Source organism: Empidonax traillii, unplaced genomic scaffold, assembly GCF_003031625.1.
Source record: "Empidonax traillii isolate 1590-97213 ecotype Southwest subspecies unplaced genomic scaffold, ASM303162v1 scaffold700:size438121, whole genome shotgun sequence".
In the NCBI taxonomy this organism is placed as follows: domain Eukaryota; kingdom Metazoa; phylum Chordata; class Aves; order Passeriformes; family Tyrannidae; genus Empidonax; species Empidonax traillii.
In genome coordinates this window covers 20,878-46,663 of record NW_020955893.1, presented here as the reverse complement: position 1 = coordinate 46,663, position 25,786 = coordinate 20,878, and the positions used below count along the sequence as shown (strand labels likewise).

Sequence of the window (25,786 nt, the reverse complement as noted above, 5' to 3'; positions counted from 1 at the left end):
ACAGGGCTCCTCTCCAGCACGCTCCCACCCACCGGTGCATGGAAGGAAGGGAGCGTGAGGCACCAGGCAGGAGGAGATGAGCTGCCCTGCTGGCACGGGACAGGCAGTGTGGCAGCGGGCAGTGGGATGGGTGGGTGACGCTGTGCCTTTGGGTGCTGGGTTATTAAGGGCCACTTAGTTGCCAGGGGGAGGTGGAGGTGTGGGGCAAGGCCAGACCCCCATGAGTATCGTGCATCATCATGACCCAGGCAGAGCACAGCCCAGTTAACCCGGGTGGGCTCACGGGGTGTCTGTGGTGCCCGTGGTGCCCGGGCACTCCTCTCTGGCCCCACGGGCAGGGTGGATGGAGCAGCTCTCCGTGTGCTGCAGTGCTGCTTCTCAGCAGAGCTGGGACATGTCCCAGGGTGCCTCTGCTCTGCACCCGGGCCAGATGCCTTCGACCACCCTGTTCTTCCCCTTTTGAAGTTGATATTAAATTTTAATCCTTTTATGTAACTGCTGAGGGAGGGGGCAGAGCTCTGCTCCCCATGTGCAGCAGAAGCAGCCGTGTCAGCAGTGCAGGGTGCTGCAGGGCCTGGGGGGTTTGTGACTGGAGGGGCAGCAGGACTTGTGGGGGGCTCTTTGCACGCCAGGAATGGGGGCTGGCCAAGCTCTGGGGCTGGCAGGGGGTCCTGTTCAGGGCCTGGGGATGTGGCCAGCCTGGCCAAGGACCACAGCACTGGGACATGGACACGACTGCCCAAAAACCCGTGCAGGGCGCGTGCCTGGGCCTTGTCACCCCACACGCTGGGCAGGGGGTCCCACACGAGGTGCCAGGGGGTTCCAGGGCCAGCATGGCAGCAGGGTAGGGCATGTGCCACCGCGCTGCTCCTGCCGCCGCGCAGCAAGGCGTTACCCAGGTTATTGTTCCTGCACTGCCAGCCCACGCACGCCGTAATTATTATTATTATAATTATTATCAAATTACAGGGTGTGGTGCCAGGGGGTTGGCGGGCAGGCGGCCCCCGGTCTGCTGGGGGAAGGCTGGGCCCCCAGGGCTGCACCCTGCCCAGGGCTGGCCCAGCTCCCTGGGGCTATGCTGGCACCCCGAGGTTGTCCTGCTACCCCAGGGCTATCTTGGCCCTCAGGGCTATCCTGGCACCCTGGGGCTGTCCTGACACCTGAGGCTATCACAGCACCCCAGGGATATCCCGACACCCCAAGGCTGTCCCAGCACCCCATCCCCTCCCAGGCAGGTTTTGTGGCCACGGGTAGGGGTGGGTGACAGTCCCCGGCTTTCCCTGCTTTCCCGGGACGCCCCAGGGGATGCCCGCGGGTGGGTCCCCCCTGTTTCAGTGCCGTGGGGTGCCCCAGGGGATGCCCAAGGGTGGGTTCCTCCTGTCCCGGTGCCAGCCCGTCTCCGCGGGGCAGAGCCCACCCCGCACGCCCCTCCGGCCGCAGCTTCCCGGCCCCACGCGCGGCTCCCCCCGCTCCCTCCCCCCGGGGGTCCCGGGGGCGCCGGGAGGCGGCGGCAGAGCCGCACCGGAGCCATTTTGCGCCGCCGCCGCCGCCCGCTCTGGCTCCCGGGGAAAATCCACCGCCGTGTCTTGGCGCTGCCGCGGCCGCCCCGCTCCGCTCCCGCCGCTCCGCGCCCGCCCGCGCTGCACTGCGGGGCCGCCGCCACTCGCATGCTGCCGCCCGCGGGGCGCCGGCCCGGGCCGAGCCGGGACCAGCCGAGCCCAACCGAGCCGGGCCGGGACCAGCCGGGCCGGGGGCGGCCGCGCCGGGCCGTCGGGGAGCCGCCCGGGAGCCGCCGGAGGATGTAGGCGGCGGGAGCGGGGTAAGAGCGGCGGGGCCGCCCCGGTCCCGGGGGGCTGCGGTGCCCGGTGTGGGAGGGGGGCTCTCCCCTGCGGGGCTCCGGGGCAGGGCGGGACCGGTCCCGCGTGGACGCGACGTGTCGCCTGCGGACCCATCTAGCCCCGCAGAGAGGATTTCCCGGGAGAACCGGGGGGATGGCTCGGGATGGAGCCGGGGGGTAGACGGGGGATGGCCGGGAAGGTTTTGCCGGTACCGCGGTGCTGAGCTCGGCCAGGATCCCCCGGTGGGTGCGGGAGAAGGGGGGCGGGCATCCCCACCTCCTGCTGCCCGAGGCTTTGGGGAAGGGGCCACAGCCCACAGCCCCTCCAGCTTCTCCCTGAAAGGCGACGGTAGCCATCCTGCGCTCTCCCACAGCAGGGGGCTCGGGGCAGGCCCAGGACCCCTCCCCAGCCCGGTGGGCTCCCCTTCCCCATCCTGCCGGGGGGCGGTGCTGGGTGCCAGGGCCGTGCCCGGCCGGGTGGTGGGAGCTGGCGCGGGGCAGGAGCCGAGCGGTGCCATCACCGCGCATCCAGGCGCCATGGTCCAACCCAGCCTGGCGGGCAGGGAGAGCTCCGGGGGCCAGGCTTTGGGATCTCCCTCCTCCCGGCGCCTTCCTTCCCCTGGATGGTTGGGTTTTGTTGGAGGAGCCGGTCTGGTCCCTCCATCCTGTGCCAAACCTGCAGAGCAAGTTGGCACTGGGACCGCTGGTCTCTCTCCATCCCGTGACATCCAGCCCCGCGTGTCACCTCCCTCGGGGGCGCAGGGCTGTGCTGCCCACGGTGGGTCCCCGGGCAGGAGGGGATAGAGCTGGGCTGGCGTGTGCTGGCTGTCCCCGGGAGCAGGTGGCCTCCCTCGGTGTAAGTCGGGGCAGGATCCAGCCAGCAGCTCAGATTCTGCTCCAGGAAATGGATGTCGGTCTTTGTCTATCTCAGTTCCTCACCCCGTGCTCCTCCTGTCCCCACGTGTGCATCCACTGCCCCCGGCCCTCCAGCACGGATGGAGCAGGGGGAAGGCCAGGGGGAGATGGGCACGTCTGGAAGGAGCATGTCAGCCCTTTCAAAGCCTTATTCCAGCGCCGGCAGGGCTGGGGATGCAAAAATAGCCATCAAAGTGACCGTGGAGCATCTGAGCCAGAGGGGCCCCTCTTGGCTGTGGGGGTGGTGAGAGCAGTGACGAAAGGGGGCACAGGCATGAGCCGTGTTTGGGCCTGCCTTGGGCACTGTTATGCCACCGAGCCTGGGCACCAGAACCAGCTCTGGGCATTCCTGTGGCAGGGAATAGGGTGACACAACTGTGGTGTCCCCATCCAGCCTGGGTGAGTTGGTGCTGAGCTTTCCCCGGAGCCTGGGCAAGGCATAAGAGGAACAGAGAGTGTTGGGCAGCCCAGGCTGGGGGTCCCTGGTGGGGGCCCTTCCTTCGGCCTCCCCACAGCTCGAAGGCAGAGCCACGCCAGGCCCTGCGGGACACAGAGCCCGTGCAGGTGGCTGGTGGCTGTGCTGCTGTGTGTCTCCCCAGCTCTGCCCACTCACGGGGGCAGGATCAGGCCTCGTGCCCAGGTGCTGCTGCTGCTGCTGTGGGGGCTGGGGCTCCAGATCCAGGTTTTGCAGCCGCTCGCATCTCTCCAACAAGCTGATCCAAAATCCTGGATCCCACCCAGCCAGAAATTTGGATCTGGAGCCAAAGGTGACTCTTGGCCCTTGCTGCCATGACGGGTGAAGCTAAAATCTGGCTCCGAGTGGTGACGTGAGGAGCCTGGATCCGGCGCAGGGGCTGAACGTGTGGCTCGTGCTCCTTCTGCCCATCAAATTGGATTTCCCGAAATAGCCTGTTGAAGACCAGAGCCCGGCAGGGACCGAATCACAGGTCACCAGGGGTGTGGAAGCCCCATCACGGGCCTGGCTGCTGCTCCAAGACGTTGGCAGCCAGCGATAATAGTAATATACGGTGCCACTGCCGCGAGGGCGCAGCGCTGGAGAGCTAAGAATAGCAGGGAGACGTGCCAGCAGCGGGGGACTGGCAGGGCGGGCGGGGGGCGCGGCCGGACGCGTCCCAGGGGACCCCCCGAGGATGGGCTGGGTGGGGGGATCAGCTGCCCTCCTTGCAGGGGGCAGGACATCCCCGCGGTGAAGGTGGTGAAGGTGGCACAGGGCACGGCAGGTGCTGGGGGAAGGCGAGGGGAGGGGGGTGTGCAGAGCGGTACCCGGTGCTGTGGACCCCGTGCAGGGCCCTTTCAGTGCAGCCTGGGGGCTTTGCCATCCCCGAGAACTGGGTGTAAAGCCTGTGCTGACAAAGTGGCCTCCACAGCGTGGCCGTCTCCGTGGCCCTGTGATGCCCAGTCCATCTACGAGCAGCAGCACAGGGGGCTGTGGAAGGGGCAGGCTGAGCTCGGTGCTCCACGCTCACCTCATCCAAACTGAGCAGGATTGAGCCCCTTCTGCTCCCTCTGCCCTGCCCAGCAGCTCATCCCCAGGGTGTCACCCAGAGGGGAACAGAGAGGGCCAGGGCAGCATGGCATGTGAGCCGAGCCGTGGGGAGGCCGGGCTGCTCTCTGCCCACTGCCACGGCACGTGCCAGTGGAGCGAGCGCCCATCAGACTAACGAGAATTAATTTGTACTTTCCCCATTTCCACGGGGCTGGGGGTTCTGCAGCACCCGGTGTCCCCCTCCCGTGAGCGGCTGTGCCCCCGCAGTGCCCGTGTCAGCGCCTCTGCAACCTGCCCTCAATCCTAATTAGATTTTCCACATCGGCCCCCAGCTCACTCCTCCCCAAATGCTGGAGCGGGAAGAAGCCATGACATGGTTTCTAATCAGCTTCTGAATTCAGATTCCTCTTGGCTGTCGTTGGAGGCTCCTCGCAGTCTTTGTCTGGTGCTTCCCGAGCAGGGTCTGCTCCATGTCTCCACTCGAAGCCGGTGCCTGGGGGAATGACCTCTCCATGCCATGTGTGGAGGCAGCTGGGAGACCCTGTGGAAACCCCAGTGGTGTCTGGACACAGGATGCAGAGCATCACCAGGGCCCACCAGCCCACCATGCCGAAGCAGGCAGCCTGCCCGCTGCCACCGGGGTCCGGCGGGCAGAGGGGCTGTGCCGGCAGCTCTGGCAGCTCCTGCCAAGCCCCAGGCACTGCTGCTGTGCTCCTGGGGCTCGCCCTGCCCCGCTCCCGGGTGTCTGTGGGGCTGGTGCGGGAGCTGGGCACTGTGCCCCGTGGTCGGACCCGGGGCGGCTCCACTGCGGCCGATGCGTTGCCGGGTTTGGCTCCGTCCCCGGCACCCAGACCTCGGCGGCAGCGAGTTGTGGCTCTGAGCGAAGCCAGGGGATGCAAACAGTTCCCAGCGCTGCCAAGCCCCAATTAATAGCCTGTGAATCACGATGCCGTTGGAAGAGCAGATGTTTGCGGCGTGGTTGCCAGCGCTCAGCGTTTCACCGGGAGTCTGGTTGGCCTTAAACCGGCAGCTCCAGGCAGAGAGCAGTGATGGGGCCTCGCTGCCCCCCCGGCCTCTCCTGCTGCAGGGCTGGGAGCCATTTGGGCTGGGAATCAGCTGAAGTTTTCGGTGGGCAGAGCGGAGTGGGAGAACAGCCTGTCCGTGGGTGTGGGGGGTGATGGCATGTTGGGTGCCATGTCCCATCCTGGTGTGATGGCACTGTCAGTGTCCCATCCCTGGCACTGTGGCCTTGGCCCTGGGAACCCCTTGTCTCCCCAAGGGGCTGGAGGAGCTGTGGTGGCACTGGGGGTCCTGGGCCACTTGGTTTGGGAGCAGTGACCTGGTTGTTACTGGGGAGATGCTGTGTGTCCTGGGGGTGGCTGTCCCTGCTGTGGTTGGTGTCCCCAGCTGGGAGGTTGAGGTGAGACCCTGTGGTGGTTGATGCACCCCGGGGTGGTGCTGTCGGTGCCACCAGCGCAGCTAAGCTGAGGGATGGTCTCTGTGTTTCATGTTTTGTGCCACAACACGCATTTGCCTCGGGCTCCCTTGGGCCCTCTCTGGGTCAGGGGACGTTGGGGACAGTCACACGGTGGGGGAACCACAGCAGGTGCCCGTGGGTGTGAGTGTGTGGGGAGCTGACAAGGGTGAGGGCTGCACGTGAGTGCCTGTGGGTGCAGAGGAGTGCGTGGGGGGGTGCGTGGGATGCTGTGGGTGGGAGCAGCGGGGGGGTGGGTGCACAGCTCTGCCACGGTGCCAGAGCAGCCGGGGGCACGTGGCTGTGTGTCCATCTGATTGTTCAGGGCCGTGTGTCCATCTGATTGTTCAGGGCTGTGTGTCCATCTGGGTGTTCAGGGCCGTGTGTCCATCTGGGTGTGCAGGGCTGTGTGTCCGTGTGTCCATCCAGGCACGCGGGGCTGCATGTCCATCGGGTGAGCCGGGCTGTGTGACCGTCCATCCCTCGGCGTGCAGGGCTGCGTGTCCGTGCGCCGTCCATGTGTGGGGCTTGGCTGCGTGTCCGTGTGTCCGTCCGGCCGCGCGGGGCTGCGTGCCCGCCCGCCGGCACGGGTGATGCAGCGGGGCGGTGCGTGCGGGGCGGTGCGTGGGCGTGCGGCGCTGCCGGCGTGGGCAGCCCCTTCCCGGGGGTGCTGTCGGTGCGCGGGGGTGGCCGAGCGCGCCGGGGAGCGCGCGTGGGTGTGTCCCCAGCGCGCGGGGGCGACGGCTCCGCCACCGCCTCTCGCCGGCTGGAAGGTGCCGGTGCCGGCGCAGGGAGCGTGGCCGCCGCCGCTGCCGTGGGTGGCCGTGACCCCGGGGGACGCCTCCGGCCTCGCCGAGCGGCCTGGCCGCGGCATGGGCAGCCCGCAGGGATTTCGCAGGAGCGGAGGGAATCCAACCGCTGTGCCGCGTCCGTCCCCCGGCTCCCGCCCAGCCCAGGCCGGCAACTTCATGGCTTAGCAGCGGCGGCCGGGTGAGTGGGGCGGTGGGTGGGAGGGGAGCGGGCCTGGCCCCTGCAGGAGGGTCCGTGCCTTGCAGAGCCCCACTCTCGGGAGAGCCCCGATTTGTGGCCAGCGGTGCCGGTTCGGAGATCCCCCCCAGCCCGGGCAGAGCGGGAGCCCCCGGGCAGCCCGCAGCTCTAACCCTTTCCCGGCCGAGTCCTCCTCCCTGATGTGTGGCTCCCGGCCAGCCCTCGCCCAGGCAAGCCTCGGCACAGCCGGGGAGCTCACCCAGCCGGGATGGGGAGCTCCCAGCCCCGAGGTCTCTGCTCCTCTTCCCTGCAGAGCTGGCCTGGGGGGCTGTGCCTGCTGGGCCAGGGGCTGTGTGCGGTGGGTGGGGGTGCACTGGGGTTGGGGCCGGGGGCTGTGTGCATTGGGGGGGGTGTGCTGAGGGTGGGGGTTGCTCACTGGGGGCGTGGGGAGCAGGGCAGTGCTGCAGCTCCACATGTGCGAGGGACGGGGTCCCCCCGAGTGTCTGTGCCGGCCCCTGGAGGGAGCCGGGGAGCCCCGGCTCCGCCTGCCAGACGGCCCCGCTGCCGAGGAGCGGCACAGCCGGTGCCGACATCTGTGCTTCGAGCCCTGCCTGTCTTCAGTTTGCTCCTTGGCACAGTCACAGTGGCAGTTGGGTCCCTCTGTACCTCCCCGCGGTTTCCCCCACCATCCTGTCCCTCCACGACACAAGCCTGTGTTCTCCGGCGTGTTTTCTGGGAGGGGAAACTGAGGCAGGAGGGAGGGAAGCAGCAGAGCCCTCTCCCCATCCCTGTCATCCTCAGGGTCCAACCCAGGCCTCTCCCCGGGTTGTTTTTTCCTGCCAAGCGACACCAAGAGCCGGGGGGAAGTGAGGCCGTCCCAGGACTCAGCTCCCGGCTGTGCCTGCCCGGGGCCCTGGAGCCGCCCTGCTCCTCCTGCTGCTGTCTGGGGCATCCTTGGCCTGGGGCTGCGAGTGGGGCTGCTGGTGGGGCCGCAGGGTGGCCGTCTGTGGCACACATTTCCAGGCTGTGGGAGGCAGTGGTAGTCGTGGTGGCCACGGTGGCAGCGGTAGCAGTGACAGTGGTGGCCACGGTGGCGGCGATGCCGTGGCAGTGGTGGCGATAGTGACAACGATGGTGGCATGATGGTGGCAGTGGTGGCGCTGGCCGTGGTGGCGCTGGCCGTGGTGGCGCTGGCCATGGTGCCACTGGCACTGTCCGCGGTGCTGATCCCCCGCCGATGTCCCCTCGTCCCCACGCTGAGTCCGAACGGCACAACGGGCACTGCCGCGTGTACCGATCCCCGTCCCTCCGTGGGGTGCCCACGGGCGCGCTGGGGCTGGGGGTGCCCCCGCCCTGCCCTCGGCCTTTGATGTGCGGCAGCTCCAGACAGGGCAGCCACCCTCGGCTGTGCCCGTCACCCCACGCCCTGTCCCCCACGCCCTGCCACCCCCCAGGCGTGCCCGCCACCCCACCCCTGCCTGCCGGGCTGGGCACACCCTGCCCGCCACCGGGCGCTGCTGATCGTCCCGACGGGCAGGTTGGACGGGAGTCGGGTTGGAGAGAGGGGCAGGGCACAGCAGGGCACCTGGGGACACGGGCCACCAAAGCTCGGGGGCACACTGGCCACCGAGGCTCCATCAGGCCCTGCCGGGTTCGGGACAGCCAAAGAGGGGCTGCCAGCCCTGCTCGGCGCTCCTGGGTGGGCGCAGGGTGGCTGATGTGAAGTGCCCTGAGTGGCACCGCTGGCTGGGGACACCGTGCCCACCTCAATCCCCCAGTGCCGGTGTCACTGCTCCCAGAACAAAATGTCAACCCATGCAAATGAGACTGCGGGAGCGGCTGATTGAAGGGCCCTGCCCCGCCCCGGAGTTGCAATCAAATATGCAAATGGCTCCCGAGGAGGCTAGTGAAGGCTATTAATAGCGGGAATGAGGCTGGGAGGAAGCGTGGCGTTCCTGAGGGGATGAGCCTGGGGATGAGCTGGTTCTGCTTGTCCCTTTGCCCGGCTTGTTCCTCTCTGCCATGCCCCGGGCGGCTGGTGGGTGGTCCCTGTGGGGAGCCCACGGGCACCAAGGTCTGGCTTTGGCCACCTCACCCTTGGCAGGGCAGGTGCCTCCTGTGTGCCCACGCTCCTGCCCTGTCCCCAGAACTGTGTCTCGGTGCCCAACAGCTGGGAGACCCTGTGGGAAAATCACACGTGCCGAAAACACCAGGCTGAGATTCCCCCCCGAGAGTCAAACCAGGAGGGATGAGGTACCCAGGGGGTTGCTGGGGGGTGCTGTGGCTCTGTCTGTCCAGGGAGCTCAGCCTGAGGCAGGTGTCGCCCTCTTGGGGTAGGGAGGGAGGAAGGGGCTCCTTCCCAACCCCTTCCCTTCACCCTGAGCTTCCATCTGCCCTTCTCTCTCCTGATTTCCCTCCCTTGCCATGGAGGCAGAGGACGTCCCTCTCCTTCCAGCTCAGTGTGAGCACCAGGCATGTTCCCACCATGGCACCGGTGGGGACTGTGCTGTCCCCAGTGTCCCCAGCTGGCACAGGGGTCTCGGTGCACTTGGCCCCTGGCTCAGCCCCTCCACCCCATCTCTGGGGTTTTGGGAGCCGGGAACTGTCTGACCTTTTTAGAAAACTGCGGAAGTCAGACTGGAGTCAACAGTAACTAATTATTTAAAATCTGAAACTGGAATAATTAGCCCAATTAACAGTCTCAGGTGACGTCTGATTCCATCTGATAGCGGCCTGAGGAAGAGGGAAATTAATTAACCCGTCAGCCTGACGTTTGTAGGTCACCGCCAGCTCCTTGCATCGTCCAGGTGGGAACAGGGGTGGTTTGGGGGGGTCCTGTCACTCTTGGTGCAAAGGGCCTGTGGTTTTTTGGGAGTCTCAGTGCAGAAGGAGGGCTGTGGGTGAGCCCAGGCACCAACTGGGGGAGATGGATTGAGGGCTGGTGGGTGGGGGGACAGGGTGCTGTGGCCCCAGGTCGGGGTGATGGGCAGGGGGACGGGCTCGGTGTCCCCCAGGAACGGCACCAGCCAGGCCGTTAGTGAGGCATCAGCTGTGGGCCTTTAAGGTTGCTGTGGAAACGGTGCTGCTCGTTACCGGGAGGAGCCTCCTGCTTTCCAAGCAGGGCCCCCCCCCCATCCCTGCAGGAGGGGGACCCCCACCCCGGGCACCTGGGACCCCCCCAGAACCCTGTGTGCAGGGAGGGACGCGGCGAGAGCACGGCTGTACACACGCAGGGGGGTGGCCTTGGCTGTGCAGCCCCTTCATGCCCCCTCCAGCACGAGCCCCCCACCCCGGCTTGTTCTTGGCACGGTTGGTGATGCCAGGCAGGGCTGTGCACATATGGACACGCGTGGACACGCGTGGACACGCATGGACACGTGTGCATCCATCAGCGTGCACACCTGCCCGGGCAGCCCGGCCGTGCCACCACACCCCCTGGGACCCCGTTCTCGCCCCTCTGCCGGCACACGGCTGTGCCCACAGCCAGCACATGGACCTGCCTGTGCCACAGCCTGGCACCGGGGCTGTGCTGACCCCCCCCAGCATGGCACGGGGCCCACGGGGCGCAGAGTGTGCCGAGGCACAGCCCCCGGCCACAGCCCGGTGCCGCGCTCGGCTCCTGGAGTTTTAATGAGGTAAATTGTATAAAAAGCTCCGTTTGCCCTAAATGCCCATCCCTGCGTGAAGCTGCTGCGGCACAGCCCGGGCCCACCCCGGGAGCTGGGCAGGGGGCTACGGCTCTGGGCACACGCTCCCGGGCTGGGCACGTGGCAGCAGCAGCAGGAGGAGGAGGAGGAGGAGGGCGAGGGTGGTTTAGCACATTTGCAATCATTTGCCTCCTCCCCCCCAGGTTTACAGCTTACCTCAGCGGCTTATCAGCCTCCGATCTCATTAAATCAGGCAAATTGTAGCATCTGATATTTTATGGAGATTAAGGTGTGCGCCCAGACTCTATAATTATTGGCAAAGATGTATTTACAATACCTTGTTGCTAGTAAACAAAAAATAACTTCGGATCAAAGCTCTTTTACAGGGGAATAAATCTGCCCATCGAGCCCCGCTGCGGCACACGGCAGGGAGACACCGGAGGTGCCCGGGGCGGGTGGGCACCACGGGGGGACACGTGGGGGGCGTTTCGGGGATGTCCCCGGTCCCACGTGGCTGCTGCAATCCCATGTGCTGGATCCATCCCCAGCCTGGTGTGCTGTGCCTGGGTCTCCCTTGGCACCCTCTCGTGGGTTTCTAGTGGCACCCACCCCTCCGGCCACGGCTCTGCTGGGAATTTACCCCCCCCACACCCCCCCTGGGGACCTCCCTGCTGACACAGAACCGGGATTTATCGGCACAGGCGCGTTGCCCCTGGATCTCTCCCAGCGGTGGGAGCGCTGGGATTACCGATGCGGTGACGCTGGTTTATTGCTGCCTGGAGTGGATTTATCCGTGCGGCAGGGCCTGGGCTGGCTGCCGGTGTAAATCACCACGGCATGGCCGGCAGGAGCCTCCGCTGGGCCTCGGCATTCCAGCCTCCCAAGGGAGGGCTCGTGGCTGTGCTCCCCATGGGACCATGCACTCCACACCCCCGCCTGGCTGCCTGGCACGGCTGCCCCTTCTCCATCTCACTCTTGTGCCCACTGAAACGAGAATAAAATGGTGATAATGCTGCAGACGTCCTCTGGAAAGGGCTGCGAGGCAGATGAAAAGCCCTACTTAAGAGCGAGGCCATTATTATTAATAACTTGGAGCGAGGCTGTAAATTCAGCCGGCACAGCTATGACGGGAAATGAACCTGCTCCCGTGCCAGATCCCAGGCTGCCAGGTGTGGGATGGGGATGGGGACAGGGATGGGGACAGGAGAGCGGGGCTGGGTGGCTGGGTTGTGTCTGCAGCCATTGGGGCAGCACGGCCAGAGGGGTCAAAACCTCTTGGCTCCGTCTGGGCTCACTGGGATGATCCCTTGGCTTTTCTGGGAAGGCTGGAGGTGTGAGGGAGGGGGCCTGGAGCACAGGTCTCCTCCCAGCAGGGAAGGAGGTGGCTGAGCTTTGCAACAGGGCTGAGCTGTGGCTGAAGCCCAGGACAGGAGTGACGCAGGATGTGAGGAACGTGGCCAGGGCTGGTTGCAGGGAGAGGGGCCATGGTGCCACAGCTGACACCAGGCTGGGCTGAGCAGGACCTGCCATGGGCATCCTGGGCTGACTGTGCCCATCTCAGGAGCATCCAGGGCACTATCACACCTTGGCAAGGGTTGCATTAAAATAAAAATAACCCGGTGCCAGCCGGCACCTGCAGCCAGGTCAGCAAAAGGCAAAGAGCTGCCGTGGCTCCCGTTCCGCTGGGGTAACATTACCTCTGGCATTGCCACCCCTTGAGCGGGGCAGTCCCGGGGCCAGCGAGTGCCCAGGGTGGCAGAGCTGGGTGTGGGGCTGGGCAGGGGGTGCCGTGAGGATGTGGGGAGTCATGGGGTGCCAGGGCCGTGGCCACGGGCTCGTGGTGCTGCCTGCACCCGGCTCGGGAGCTTCTGCGGGGGAACGAGCTTTGATATAAATATCTTTTTGCTCAGCACACGACCTACTTTCCAGACAATGCCATTAGCCTCCCGACTCCCTCATTCATCTTCTGCCATCCTCCCCCAGCCCGCCCCGCAGCGGCACCTGCGCCAGTGGTGAGGCAGGACGGGCACCTGGCCCAGGGACACTGTGGGGACCCCCATGCTGGGCTCGGGGCTGGCCCCTGCTGCCTCCAGCCCCTTTCCCTGCACAGTCCCTCCCCTGGCTGGCAAATGGCCTCAGCCAGGCACATCCCTGCCCAGGAACAGCCTTGCTGGGGACACACTTGTCAGGGCAGAGGGGAGCACGGTGAGGAAGCCCCACATCGGCTCAGGGCTGGCCCATGGACGGTGTGCGGGGCCAGGGCCCCTCCTGAGTCCCCCCAAAGCATCCCTGGCACTGGGGCCACACACGTGGCTCATCCAGGGATGATCCTGCAGGAGCTCCCACGTGCTGGCAGAGGTTGCGCAGGGCAGGAGAGGGGCTGGTGGGATTAGGGGCAGGTTGGGCACCCCCGTCCCACTGCCATGGCGCAGCCTGGCCCCCCCAGCCCCCAGGGACAGCCCTGGAATCAGTTTTCTCCCAAGAGCTGGGAATGCCTCCCCAAAGGCAGGACAGCCCCGGGCCCACCTCCACATGCCCCCAGGTCGAGCCCCCACTCCTCCCCTGCAGCTAAAATTAAGTATTCCATTTGTATTGCTGGTAAATCCTGCAAATCTCTTTTATCTCTAAGCTGTTGTAGCAGGAATGTCGGTGGTGTAATCTCCACGGGGGCCCATCCTGCTGCCCTTCACAGCTCCCAGGCTTGGACCACGCTCCCTCATCCCCACGTCTCCCCATGGGACACTTCTGATGGTGGAGAAGGACTGGGATGCCTGAGGCAGAGCACCCCTCGTAGGGCAGCCCACGGCACCTGCTCCGTGGGTGCTGCAGCCTGCAGGGCTGAGGTTGTGTGTGATGGGGGTGCCAGTGCCCAGGTGATCCACGTGGTCCTGCCAGAGTGTCCCAATCCCTGCCATGTCCTCACCCGCCAGCCGCGCCCCCCCGCCTCGCTCCATCCCCGCGCTAAGAGCATTTGTGCAGAATTATGTATTTAAATATTTAGGTTTTCATCAGCTTTGCAAATTAAGCCCATCCATTAAGGCGGCAGTTTGGGTCCTCTGCTCACTGGCGAGCTGGGCTGTGCCACACCTCGGGCTGGCTGTGCTCATCCCAGCCCTGGCCCCAGGGGATTCAGCCTGGGAATGGGACTGATGGCCCGGAGCACCCTGGATGCCACAGGGCTGCCACCGCTTCCTGGCTGTTCCTGGAAACCCCGGCTCCTGCAGCCTCGCTGCGGGAAGAACCATGGGATGGGATGGTGCTGTGAAGGGAACCGGTTGGGATGGGTGTTATTTGAGGTTGGAGAGGAAGGCACCACGTGCTGGGGAGAGCAGGATGAGGAGCAGTGCTGGCAGCAGCTGAGAGCCCTGGCACGGCCTGGGGGGGTGCAGACTGGGGAGGGAAGGGCCAGCCCACCCTGGGGGCTCAGCAGGGATGGGCAGGGGACGGCCAGAGATTGTCACCACTGTCACACTCAGCGCTAAGGCCGTGCTGCCCCCAGCTCACCAAAGAGGCTTTGGAGGGTGTCCCTGTTTGTCCCTTCCCTTTGCTGCAGGTGAGCACCAGGCTGTTGGGCTCCCCGTCCTGCCAGGCTCCCCGGGGTCACCTGCACGTCCCCTCTTTCCACCCAGCCCTGGAGGGCACCAGAGCACCGTGCCAGCTGCTGCTGCCCCAGGCAGTGTGGGCAGCTGTCGAGTGTGTCCATGGGAGGGGAGCTGTCCGTGGGCATCACCGGTGATGGTGCTCATCCGTGCGGCGCAGCGCCCACGAACCCTGTGCCAGCTGGCATGGCCGGGGGTCCCCAGGGCCCCTCCTGGCCTGGGGGTCCCTCCAGTGTGGTTTTCTGACTCAGTCAGCTGCTCTGCTGCTGCTCTGGCCATGGGGTCCCACCTCTGGCTCCCTGTGTGCCGTGTCCTGGCTCCCGTGGGCAGGATGAGCATCCCTGTGGGACTGAGGGGGCTGGAGGTGCCTGTGCCGTGGGGCATCTCACCCCTCCCTGCCTGCACCCACACAGGGACGCTGCCATGGCCCATTCCCTGTGCCACCTCTTTCCTTCTCAGCCAACTTCTGCTGCCTTTGCCTTGCCAGCTCCAGGATGCTCCGGCTCCCTCACACCCCCTGTCACAGCAGCGTGGCTCCTGTCCCAGGGGCTCTGGGGACCAGGGTGTCCAGCTGGGTGGCTCTGGGCTGTGTGTGCTGTGCAGGGCAGGGGGGTCCTGCTCCCCCCGTGGTGGCAGCAGCCAGAGGCACTGGTGTTGTGCTGGGGAGTCCCAGTGCCTGGGTTGGGATCCCTGACAGCTGGGCACGCCGTGGCCGTATTTCCTCGCTCTGCTCCACGAGTAATTGCTCAGATGGGGACTTGGGGCAACTCCCATCCCTCTCCCGGCATGGTAATGAGTGAAGAAGACTCAAAGACAAATGGCTCATTAAGAAGCAGTGCTGCATTGCAGGATTTCTCATCCCACCAACCGCTGCATCAGCAGAGGCAGCACCTCTCGCGCTCGCTCTCCCAGCCCTGAGAAGGAGCTGTCAGGCAGCTGGGGCTGGTGCCAAAATTAATCATGTGCTTAATAACGTGCCCGGCCCGTCGAACGGCCTGTCCTCGGCCTCCCAACGTGCCGAATGGGGCGGCCACACCGGGCTGGAGCCCTGGGGCACCGTGGGTTCGGGTTTGGTGCTGGGAAGCAGCTGTGCTCAGTGAGGAGGGATGTGCCAGGGCAGGGCTGAGCCAGAGGAGATGCCCTGACTCGGGGTGCCAGAGCCCCCAGCTCTGTCGGGGTGCTGGGCAGCACAGTGCTGCCAGCCCTTCTCAGAGGCCACGGTAAACACTTCTGCCTCCCCTCACACTGGCAATTCTTCAGCTGCTGTTTGTCTTTCATGACTTTTTAAAAATCTTGCCTCATCCCTTTTTTCCAGCAGTGCCCAGTTGGATCCTGCCCCTCAGAGCCCTCTGTGGGCAGTGCCCGCCTGCAGCCACTCTGTTTGCTTTTATTAACAGTAACTGGGTTTGATTTCCTGACTGCATCGAGCACGTTTGCTGTGACATTTGCATCTTGCTCACACTCCTTTCCTCTTTCCCTTTCTTCTTTTCTCTTTTCCCTTCCCCTTCCCCCTTCCCCTTTCCTTTCCCCTTTCTGTGCTAAATTAGCTGATCTCTTACTAAGCCCCACTTTTCTTTTCCTCCAGGCTGAGTAAATTTTACTAATTCAGCCTCATAAAATAACAGAGCAATTAGTAATAAAATAAAATGTTTGCTTTCCACAATCCTGCTCACTTACAATGAATTGGGAAAGAGTAAATAGATTAAAAGCGCGGTGGAAAGCGACCTGGCGGTATTCCATATTTATTTTCTTCCGACGACCGTAGATCAAATTTGTTCAGCCCCTAAGTGGGAAAAGCACTTTATTTTATTTTTTTTTTTTTCCCAGTCTCCAGCTCGTGGTGCCGGGCGCTCAAGCTGCGTGTTTGTTCTCTCCTGCTTTCATCCCAAGCCACAAAGGTCCCCAGCAGGACCTGTGCTGGCAGAACCTGGCGCTAATTTACCGAGCAGAACGGGCCGAGCTCGCACCTCTCCTGGGCTGGAGGCTGGGAAAAAAGTCCCTTTGCTGACGCTGGAAGGCCGGGGCGGCGGGAGGAGGCTTTGTGGAATGTGAGGCTGGATCTGGAGCAAATCAAAGTCGATGGCGAGGTGGCCGCTGGGCCGGCTCGGGCACCCGCTGGCAGGGAATTGCATAACAGGATGGGGCTGGGGATGGTTTTTGGGCTAAACTGGGTGAAACACGTGGCCGTGGCCGTGCAGAGCTGTCCCTGTCACCGCTGGTGCAGGCGGCGCTGGTGTGGGGCGGCCTCGGGGGAGGAGGGAAGGCTGGGCCGATAAAGAACACACAGGGAGGTGGGTCAGGCTGGTCCTGGGGAGGGACATCCCGGCTCTTCCTCCCTGGGCTTCATCCCCCTCGTGTTCCTCCCGCAGAGCCTGCTGCCCCCGGGACACCCAGCGTGGAGGAGCCGCTGCCGGCCGGGGCCATGAGGACAGCATCCCCCTGAGCGCCGGGCGGTGAGTGACGGGCCACGACCCCCCACCTGCTGCCCCTGCCAGGGGCTGCTTGGGAAGGGCAGGGGGGCCAGGACCCCCCGAGTGTGGGGCCATCAACCCCAGCTCTCGGGGTTTGCCCCGGAAATCTTGGCAAACCCCTTCTTGCCCTGCGTCAGGCAATGGTGCCGGGGATTTGCTGTCCTGTCACCTCCCCACTGGTGCTCCCAGAGCTGGACAGAGCCTGGGTGACACAGGGTCCCAGGGAAGCTCAGGCTCCTGCTGGGGCTGCCCTGAATCCCCACAGCCCTGGGCCTTGGCACGGAGCTGTCTCCAAGGCAGGGATCTCATGGGGCGGATGCTGGGAAGTGGAACCGCCTCTGCCAAGTGCTCCTATGGGAAATTAAGCAGGGGGATGAATTTTGGGGTGGCTCAGAGCACAGGGGACTACAAGTCCCTCTCCTCCCTGTGCTGACCCTCGGGCAGGGAGACATTTCAGAGGGAGGGTGGCAATGAGGAGTGGCCGGTGGGAGTTTCTCGAGGCTCTGGAAGCAATAAAGGCAAGGAGTGAGTTATTTGTAATGGTAATTATGCTCTTCCAGTTTATCCTAACACATAATTGTGTGGGCGGTAGGTTCCCACTGGTGGTAATTACCCCGGTGTTAAATGGCACAAAATTCAGCCGGGCTGGGTTTTTCCCCCCCTGATTTGAGTCTGTGGTTTGGTGGCACAAATCCTTCTATCCCAAGGGCTGAGCAGTGGAACGGCCTTTGGTGGGACATGGCTCCAGCTCTCAGCCCTCAGCCCATGAGCCAAGCTCAGTCCAGCTCCCCCAGCTCCATGTGCCAGCCTCCTGCCCACAGTGCCCACCTGGCACAGAGCAGAGGAGCAGGCTCAGCATCTTCTCCCATCCTGTGTGTGTGGCCATCCCCGCTGGGACATAGGGACGAGGATCCCAGGCTGTGCTGAGCCCCTCAGGATCTCTCCTGAGCCCTTCCCCACCCTCAGGGTGCCCACTGGGCAGGACACAGGTGCTGGCATGGCTCTGGTGAGCCGGGAAGTGCATCCCTCGCCGTGGCACGGCCCCATCTGCTGCCATGGCTCGGCAGCTGCGGGGGAGCGGCGGCGCTGCCTCTCCGGCGGGTTCCGGCGCTGCTGAATTCCTGCACCTGCCGAGCACAAAAGCCCGGCAGGCTCGTGGTGACGGGCTCCGCGGATATTTTGACTCCTTCTTCCCGCTGCAGCAGCAATATTTGGATCAGCTGAGAGTTCCCTCCCCGAGCGGGAGATGATAGCTCAGCTGGCGGAGGCAGGGCCGGGCTGGGAGCCTGTCTGTCTGTCTGTCTGTCTGTCTGTCCATCCGTCCATCTTGCTGCTGGATCCCCCCGGGCAGGGAGGCAGCTCCATCCCACCCTGCTGCTCCCGCTCCTCGCAGCAGCTCTCCCGGGAGGGGGGAGGCCTCTTCTATAGTAGCTGCAGCCTCCTTCCCTTCAGACACAGCAATTAGGGAGCCTCGTTAGAGCAGGAGCACAATGGTGAGGGTGGGGAGCGGTGCAGGATGGAGCATCCAGCCCCGGAGCTGGGAAGGAAGGTGGTGGCAGTGGCTTAGTAGGGCCCTGTCTGCCCTTCACGGCCAACGTGCCATCATTGTTCATCCCCACACCCGCTGGGGACCCTCAGCTGCTCTGTCCTCCGGGGCTCCTCAGGGCACACAACCCCCTCCCACACTGCCCTGACCCTCCCAGTGTCCCTCATTTCCAGTCCCTGTGGTCCAACACACCCCATGTGCTGCAGGGAACGTCCCACAGTCACCTTGCCCCGCAGCCAGTCTCGGAGACGTGCTGCCCACAGCACCCTGCCCAAATATGATAACAAGAGCACTAACGATGCCTGTTAATTAGCCGAGATGCTCTGGAGAATAAGTAATTTCCTCATTTACAGTCAAACCAAAGGCAGAGCCTTTGAGGGACCGTAAGGAACACAAACCTCCATGGGTGCAGGCGGCTCCGGCGGCTGGCACGGGCTCAGCCTGGCTCGATGCCATCCCTCCTCCTGTTTCAGTGTGGGGCTGCCCCACACACAGCACAGCTACCTCTGCTGCTGGCCCCCTGCCCGGGGGTGTGGCAGGCAGGGGGGGTCAGGGTTGTGGGTCTCCATTTGGGTGCTCCACGAGGGGAGGAAGGGCTGGATGGAGCCATCAGAGCGCGGCCCCCCCCCCGCCCCGCGGCAGCTCATTAGCGGGGCTGTGAATCGCAGCGGCTGAAAAACTCAGCCAGAACCCTTTTCCTAATGGAGAAACACTTCATAATATTTGGTGTTGGAGAAGAAAACAAGGATATGCTGATGGCAGCGTGTCCTTCCTCACCGTCTGCAGGCCCTGCTGCCTGCATCGCTGCCGGCAGTGCCTGCTCCTTACCCCTGTCCCCTCCAAGCAGCTGAGATGGGGGTGCTTGGGTGCCGAGCCCCAGCACCGTGTCCCCCCTTCTGGCACTTCACAGAGGCTCAGCCAGGGCCGAATCCCACCCTGGGAGCTTCCCAGTCCCCTCAGTTCATTCCTTTGGGCCAGCCCCGATGTTTTGCTGGTGGTGAGGTGCCGAGGGGAGCTTCACGCTGTGCCTGTCCCTGTCCCCACAGATGAGCCTGCAGGGCCATCCCTGCAGGATGCCGAGGCTACGGGCAGGATGCTGACACCATGAAGGGCTACCATGGGGAGCGTAGCCAGACACAGCCCTCCTCCGGCCACCGCTGCCGCTGCATCCCCGAGGACTGCGAGCGTCCCGCCGACTACATCCCGCACGGCCCCGAGGGCCGGCCGCCCTACCTGCTCAGCCCCAGCGAGCCGTGTTCCCTGGAGCATCCCTACTGCCCGGCGCGGAGCCCCGGCGCGGCCAGCGAGTGCCCGGGCGGGCCCCTGAGCGAGCCGCCCTCCGCCAGCGCCAGCAGCACCTTCCCGAGGATGCACCACGCGCAGCAGCCCTACGACTCCTGCGACGAATGCATGGCGACCGCCCACCCCGCCAGCAAGATCAACCGCCTGCCCCCCACGCTGCTGGACCAGTTCGAGAAGCAGCTGCCGCTGCACCACGACGGCTTCCACACGCTGCAGTACCCGCGGGCCGGCGGCGCCGAGCCCCGCAGCGAGAGCCCCAGCCGCATCCGCCACCTCGTCCACTCCGTCCAGAAGCTCTTCGCCAAGTCCCACTCCCTGGAGGCGCCGGCCAAGCGGGACTACAACGGCGCCAAGATGGACGGCCGCGGGGACGGCTACCACCACCACCACCACCACCACCATCACCACCACCACCACCAGTCCCGCCACGGCAAGCGCAGCAAGAGCAAGGACCGCAAGGTGGACTCCCGGCACCGGTCCAAGATGCTGGGCTGGTGGAGCTCCGACGACAACCTGGACAGCGACAGCAGCTACATGGTGTCTGGCCGGCACGCCGCCGACCAGGGCACCCAGTACTGCGTGGACGCTCCCGAAAGTGCCTTCAGAGACTTGACCTTGAAGAGTCTAAAGGGCGGCGGGGAAGGAAAATGCCTGGCCTGCGCCGGCATGTCCATGTCTCTGGACGGCCAGACGCTCAAGAGGAGCGCCTGGCACACCATGACCGTCAGCCAGGCCCGGGAAGCCTATCCCAGCGCTGGTGGCACCGAGAAGACCTTGATGCTTCAGGAAGCAAAGGCCAAAGACCGAGCATACCAGTACCTGCAGGTGAGGGGCCAGGCAGGGTGAGGGGACTGTGGCTGATGGTGCCTTGGGGCGAGCTGGGGCTGGGACCCTCCATCCAGAAGCTCGGGATGCTGCGGGGATGCTCCAGCTCTGCTCCGTGTCCCCGGCGCCTGTGTCCCGTCCCCCAGGGTCCTGCGCCGGTCCCCGCTGTCCCCTCGAAGCCCATTGTGCTGCCTCCTGCCCCGTGCAAGCTGGATTTGGGGTCAGACCAGCTCTGTCAGCTTGGGGCCACCAGCAACCCTGCACCCACTCGCTCCTCATGGCTTTTATCTTGCCTGTGCGCCTGGCTGAGTGCCACCGCCTGCCTTGTCACCCTTCTAGGTCACCCCCCTTCCAATTAAAAACTAATTAACTCTTGTCTCCCTTTCCCGGGGGAAGGAGACAGGGAGCAGCAATGCCGTGTGGGCTGGGGGTGGGGGTGGCCGGGGCCCATCTCTGCTGGCAGCGGGGGCACCGGGGCAGGGTGACGGCCCCACCACCCTCCCTGCCCGCCCCGGGGGACACCGTCCCCCTGTCACAGCCCGGTAAGGACCCCGTGGTGCTGGTGGTGCTGGCGTCAGCTCACGTGGCGGGACTGGTGCCTGCTACGTCAGGCGGGCGCTGCGCTGGCATGGGTGGGATTTGGCCCAGACGCTCCCGCCAGAGGGGCCGTGAGGTGGGAGCTGCGGCGCTGCCTCGCGTTTTGGGAACGGGGAGCTGTGGCTCTCAGGAGGGATCACCTCTCCTGGATTTAGGGGCCTTACCAGGGGGTCAGAGCCCCCGGGGTCTGTCCCTGCAGCGCTGGGGTGTGTGGGGAGGGCACAGGAGCTGGGCACATGTGCTGGATTTGGGATGGGCGTGGGCTGGCACGTGGCTCGGCTCTGTGTCCCGCCTGCGGGACCCCGGCCACCGCCTCCTCCCACGCTCGCCTCCTGCTCCAGGTGCCACAGGACGAGTGGAGCGGGTACCCAGCGGGCAAGGACGGGGAGATCCCGTGCCGGCGGATGCGCAGCGGCAGCTACATCAAGGCCATGGGCGACGAGGACAGCGCTGACTCCGACATCAGCGCCAAAGTGCTGCCCAGGGCGGCCACGCGGCGAGACAGCTACCGCCGCTCCTCCAGCGCCGACCAGGCCAGGACCAAGTAAGGGCTGTCGCCTCCCAGCCCCGTCCCAGCACTGCGGGCAGCAGCAGGGCCACAGGCTGGGGCTCCCCGGGAGGATGAGTGGCATCATCATCCCTGCTCACGGCACCGTCCCCGCTCACGGCCACGCTCCCCAGTGTGGCAACACTGAGCCCTGTCTGCGCTGTCAGGGCACTGTGGGGGACACGGCTGTGCTGGCATTCGGAGGGGGGCCTGCTGCTGCAGCCACGTGCAGAGTGTGGGGAGAAGAGGCATGTTGAAAGGGGGATGGCTGGGATGCGCTCTGGGCTCACTGGGTGACAGTTTTTGGGGCAGGTAGGAGCGGGGACAGCAGCGGTGGCCGGCGGGAGCATCTCTGCAGCTGCGTTTCCAAGTGCTCTGCTGGAACATCTTGCTTTTGGTGCCATCCCTTCTATTCCCACTGTCTCTCATTAGGTTTGCAAGTAGGCACTATTCTGATTCATATATCTGTAACTGTCCCAGCTGCTGCACGCCACCGCGAATGCTCCCGCGGGGACAGAGCTACGGGCGCTCCTTCACCACCGGCCAGGTAGGTCCCGTGGCGCGGGTGCCGCGGGGCAGGATGGGGCAGCAGGGTGGTGGATGCCCCTCTGAGCACCTCCTGCCCCGGCTCGCCACCCCCAGCCTCACCTGCCGCTCTCCCCAGATCAACGACGAGCTCAACCACCAGTTTGAGGCCGTGTGCGAGTCGGTTTTCGGCGAGGTGGAGTCGCAGGCCGTGGAGGCGCTGGACCTGCCCGGCTGCTTCCGCATGCGGAGCCACAGCTACCTGCGGGCCATCCAGGCGGGATGCTCCCAGGATGACGAATGCCTCTCGCTCTTCTCCATGTCGGCCCCCCCCGGGCCGCCCATCACCAGCAGCATCCTGAAGCCCAGCACTTGTGAGTCCCGGGGGGTGGTGTGGGCTCGGCCATGTGAGGGACCCCCACATCTCCCCGCCTGCTTACCTGGGCACCTGCCAAGGGCTGCTGCTGCCCCCCCGCTCCCTGGTCCCCTGCAGCCCATGGCACAGGGCGTGAGCATCCTGCTCGTGGCTTGGTCCCAGTCAGGGGGCTGCTCAGTGTCCCCAGCACCCATTTACCATCCCCTCCTTCCCTCCATTTCTGTTCCCACCTCTGGGATGCTGCAGCAGTGTGGCCAGCATGGGTCTGGGGTGGTTTCTGATCCCAAAAAGTGGCCAAACAGCCCCTCTGAGCTCCAGCCTGGATCTCAGCCAGCTGAGGGGCAAACCCTGTGGGGCCGAGAGCCCTGTGCGGTGGGAGGAGGTGGGCACCATTCCCCGGGGCCCCTGTTTGTGGCGGAAAATGAGCAAGTGTCTGTGTTTTCACGTGCCTTTTCATCCTGCGCCTCTCCCACAACAGCCTTCAGTTACAGAAAAGCTCCACCTCCCATCCCTCCAGGAACCAAAGCCAAACCCCTCATCTCTGTCACGGCGCAGAGCAGCACCGAGTCCACCCACGAGAGTTACCTGCCCAGCGAAGTTTCCCGCGGCCCCGCCTGGTCCAAAGACGCCACGGCCCGCTGCAACTCTGCCGAGAGCCTGGAGAGCTCCAAGGTGACGGCCGTGGCCCTGGACCTGCCCCCGGTGCAGCCCCGCGCCGCTCCCAAGCCCTCCACCCTCATCATCAAGGCCATTCCCGGCCGGGAGGAGCTGCGGAGCTTGGCGAGGCAGCGGAAGTGGCGCCCGTCCATCGGCGTGCAGGTGGGCTCCGCTCCTCCCCGTGGGCTGCTCGAGGGGCGTGGGCGATGCTGAGCCTCGCTGCTGCGCCCGGGGCTGCCCTCCAGCGCTCTCCCTCTGCCCCTCGCCAGGTTGAGGCCGTCTCCGACTCGGACACGGAGAGCCGGAGCCAGAGGGAGTTCCACTCCATCGGGGTGCAGGTGGAGGAGGACAAAAGGTACCGCATGGCTGGACTGGGCTGAGACCTGCCACACTCACTGCACAGGGGCACTGGGTCGCCAGGGGCTCCCTGAGCTCCACATACCACCACTGCCCCACAACATCTTTTCCCTCTCTCCCCTGGCTGAGACCTCAGACCTCAGCACTGTTCCCATCCCAGCTGCCCCCATCTGAGACAGAATCTGCCCTCCCCTTTGCCCTCGCTGCTGCCCAGGGAAGGGTCTGCCCTGTTCCCACCTTGTGCCAGGTCTCCTCTTTAGGGCTCGGCCGTGGGTTTTGAGCCTGGGCCAGGTGCAGATGAACCTTTGGGCGTTTCTGCAGCTAACCATGACATTTTGGCCGGGGTAGGAATGCCAGGTGTGCCAGGACCTGCATGGCCTGCGGGAGCGGAGCTCAGGCATCGTGCCCACGCAGCCCGTGCAGGCTCCTCTCCATCCTCGGTCCAGCGCCGGTAGCCATGGAAACGGGCTAAGAGCAGGGGAGATGAGGGACTGGCGGGTTGCAGCTGCTCCAGGTTGTCCCCAGGGGCCCTCGAGTGCTCCGGGATCCAGACAGGCATCCCCAGCCCCATCCTGCCTGTGGGCATCCCTCACCCTGCTCCTGCCCACCACAGTACCCAGGGGGGAAAATGGGACAGCAGGGACATCCCCTGTGGCCGTGAGGGTCCCCCATGGCCGTGAGGGTCCCCACCCAGTGTCGCTCTCCGCAGGCGGGCGCGCTTCAAGCGCTCCAACAGCGTGACGGCGGGCGTGCAGGCGGACCTGGAGCTGGAGGGCTTCACCGGCCTGGCCGTGGCCACCGAGGACAAGGCCCTGCAGTTCGGGCGGCCGTTCCAGCGGCACTCCTCGGAGCCCGAGTCGGGCCGGCAGTACGCCGTGTACAAGACGGTGCACACGCAGGGGCAGTGGGCGTACCGGGAGGATTACCAGCTGCAGTACGACACGGTGGAGGTGCCCCGGCGGGACGCCTGGATCGAGCAGGGCTCCCGCAGCCTCCCCGACTCCGGCCGCGCCTCCCCCTGCCACCGCGACGGAGAGTGGTTCATCAAACTGCTGCAGGCGGAGGTGGAGAAGATGGAGGGCTGGTGCCAGCAGATGGAGAGGGAGGCAGAGGACTATGACCTGCCCGAGGAGAGTGAGTCAGGGGGCTGCAGGACTGAGAGGGACTGGGGGTTCTGTAGAGCTGGGGAGCACAGTCACATCTCCCCTGCCATGGATGAAGAGGTTGGGTGAGGGCAGGACACGTGGGGAAACCCTCTGGGGCTAGAGGGGTCTGGAGGAGGGAGGAGACATGGCATGGGTTGGAGGGGTCTGAGCTGCTGGTGCTGTCCCACTACCCCAGTGCACAGGGGAGAGTCTCTGTGCCCCCTGGGAGTGCTGAGTGTCTGCTCTCCCCCCCAGTCCTGGAGAAGATCCGGAGCGCGGTGGGCAGTGCCCAGCTCCTCATGTCCCAGAAGGTGCAGCAGTTCTACCGCCTCTGCCAGCAGAACATGGTGAGTGTGGGCAGTGGTGCTGGGGGTCAGCCGTGGAGGGTGGGGGATCTCATTCAGTGGAAAACAGATTTTGTACCACCATGGAGGAGAGATGGACAGAGAGCTCCTCCCAGCACTAGGGGATGGGATGGCCACACAGCCAGCCTTGATGTCCCACAGGTGGACGTGGATGAGACTATGTCCCTCTGTCTCCACAGGATCCCAACGCATTCCCTGTGCCCACCTTCCAAGACCTGGCCGGATTCTGGGACCTCCTGCAGCTCTCCATTGAGGACGTCAGCATGAAGTTCGCAGAGCTCCAGCAGCTCAAGGCCAACGGGTGGAAGATTGTGGAGCCCAAGGTAAGGGCAGGGCTCTGCCACTGGCACCCACCCCGTCGCTTCTCCCTCCCTCCTCCTCCTTGCAGTCCTGCCTTGCAACTTGGGTGCAACTTGGGAGGGTCTGTGGGGCCCCTCACCACGGCCTTGGCACCCACGGCACTGCTGTGCACTGGCACTGGCTGTGCCAGGCCTGCTGGGGATGCCCAGTCCTGGCAGGTGCCAGCCTGAAGCCCGTGTTGTCTGCGCAGGAGGAGAAGAAGGTGCCTCCCCCGATACCAAAGAAGCCGCCGCGCTCCAAGGTGCACCCGGTGAAGGAGCGCTCCCTGGACTCGGTGGACCGGCAGCGGCAGGAGGCCCGCAAGCGGCTCCTGGCAGCCAAGAGGGCCGCGTCCTTCCGCCAGAGCTCGGCCACCGAGAGCGCGGACAGCATCGAGATCTACATCCCCGAGGCACAGACCCGGCTGTGACCGCAGCCTCCGCTTTTCTACCCGGACTGCACGGCGCGGCCGTAGCTCACTGTGATGGGGGGCCGCGGGGACACACCCTGGGGCAGCTCTTGGCCCCGCTCACAGCTTCTCTCTTTTCTATCTTAGACCTTTCGTGGATCCGACGGCGGGTGAACGCAAGCCCGGTTCTGCCCCGTCCCCTTGCCCCCCGCCCCGCCCGCCCGCATGCCCCTGCCAGCCTCTCCTGGGGTCCGGGGCTCTCTCCCTCCCTCTGCCCTCCCTGGGGCTGTGTCCCAGCTCTCTGTCCCCTTCCCACTCCCCAGCCCTTCTGCACACCCCCCTCTGCATCCCCACCCAAA

At 65.2% G+C, this 25,786-nt stretch overlaps 1 protein-coding gene across 4 annotated transcripts; it reads left to right on the top strand.

Moving 5' to 3' along the window:
- Positions 1–1,752: 1,752 nt before the first annotated feature.
- On the top strand, positions 1,753–25,514 carry DLGAP3 (DLG associated protein 3). 4 transcript variants are annotated; one of them, XM_027900029.1, is made up of 12 exons: positions 1,753–1,819; positions 16,336–16,419; positions 19,030–20,110; positions 21,049–21,251; positions 21,735–21,801; positions 21,919–22,153; positions 22,634–22,974; positions 23,082–23,167; positions 23,879–24,303; positions 24,570–24,661; positions 24,859–25,002; positions 25,230–25,514. In XM_027900029.1, the coding sequence occupies exons 3-12, from the start codon at positions 19,088–19,090 to the stop codon at positions 25,446–25,448; spliced, it is 2,835 nt and encodes a 944-aa protein (XP_027755830.1). In that variant the 5' UTR covers positions 1,753–1,819; positions 16,336–16,419; positions 19,030–19,087; the 3' UTR covers positions 25,449–25,514. The 4 variants fall into 4 exon arrangements, with proteins under 4 accessions (XP_027755830.1, XP_027755827.1, XP_027755828.1 ...); XM_027900026.1 differs by having other exon boundaries at positions 21,687–21,801; XM_027900027.1 differs by lacking the exon at positions 1,753–1,819 and adding an exon at positions 6,509–6,723 and having other exon boundaries at positions 21,687–21,801.
- The last annotated feature ends 272 nt before the right edge of the window (positions 25,515–25,786 follow it).

Excerpts from the sequence above, each read along its gene's own strand:
- DLGAP3 (XM_027900026.1), top strand. The coding sequence starts at position 19,088 with ATGAAGGGCTACCATGGGGAGCGTAGCCAGACACAGCCCTCCTCCGGC. Across the intron at positions 21,252-21,686 it reads GCCGACCAGGCCAGGACCAA|GTTTGCAAGTAGGCACTATT; the intron begins GTAAGGGCTGTC and ends GTCTCTCATTAG. Across the intron at positions 22,975-23,081 it reads GCCCGTCCATCGGCGTGCAG|GTTGAGGCCGTCTCCGACTC; the intron begins GTGGGCTCCGCT and ends GCCCCTCGCCAG.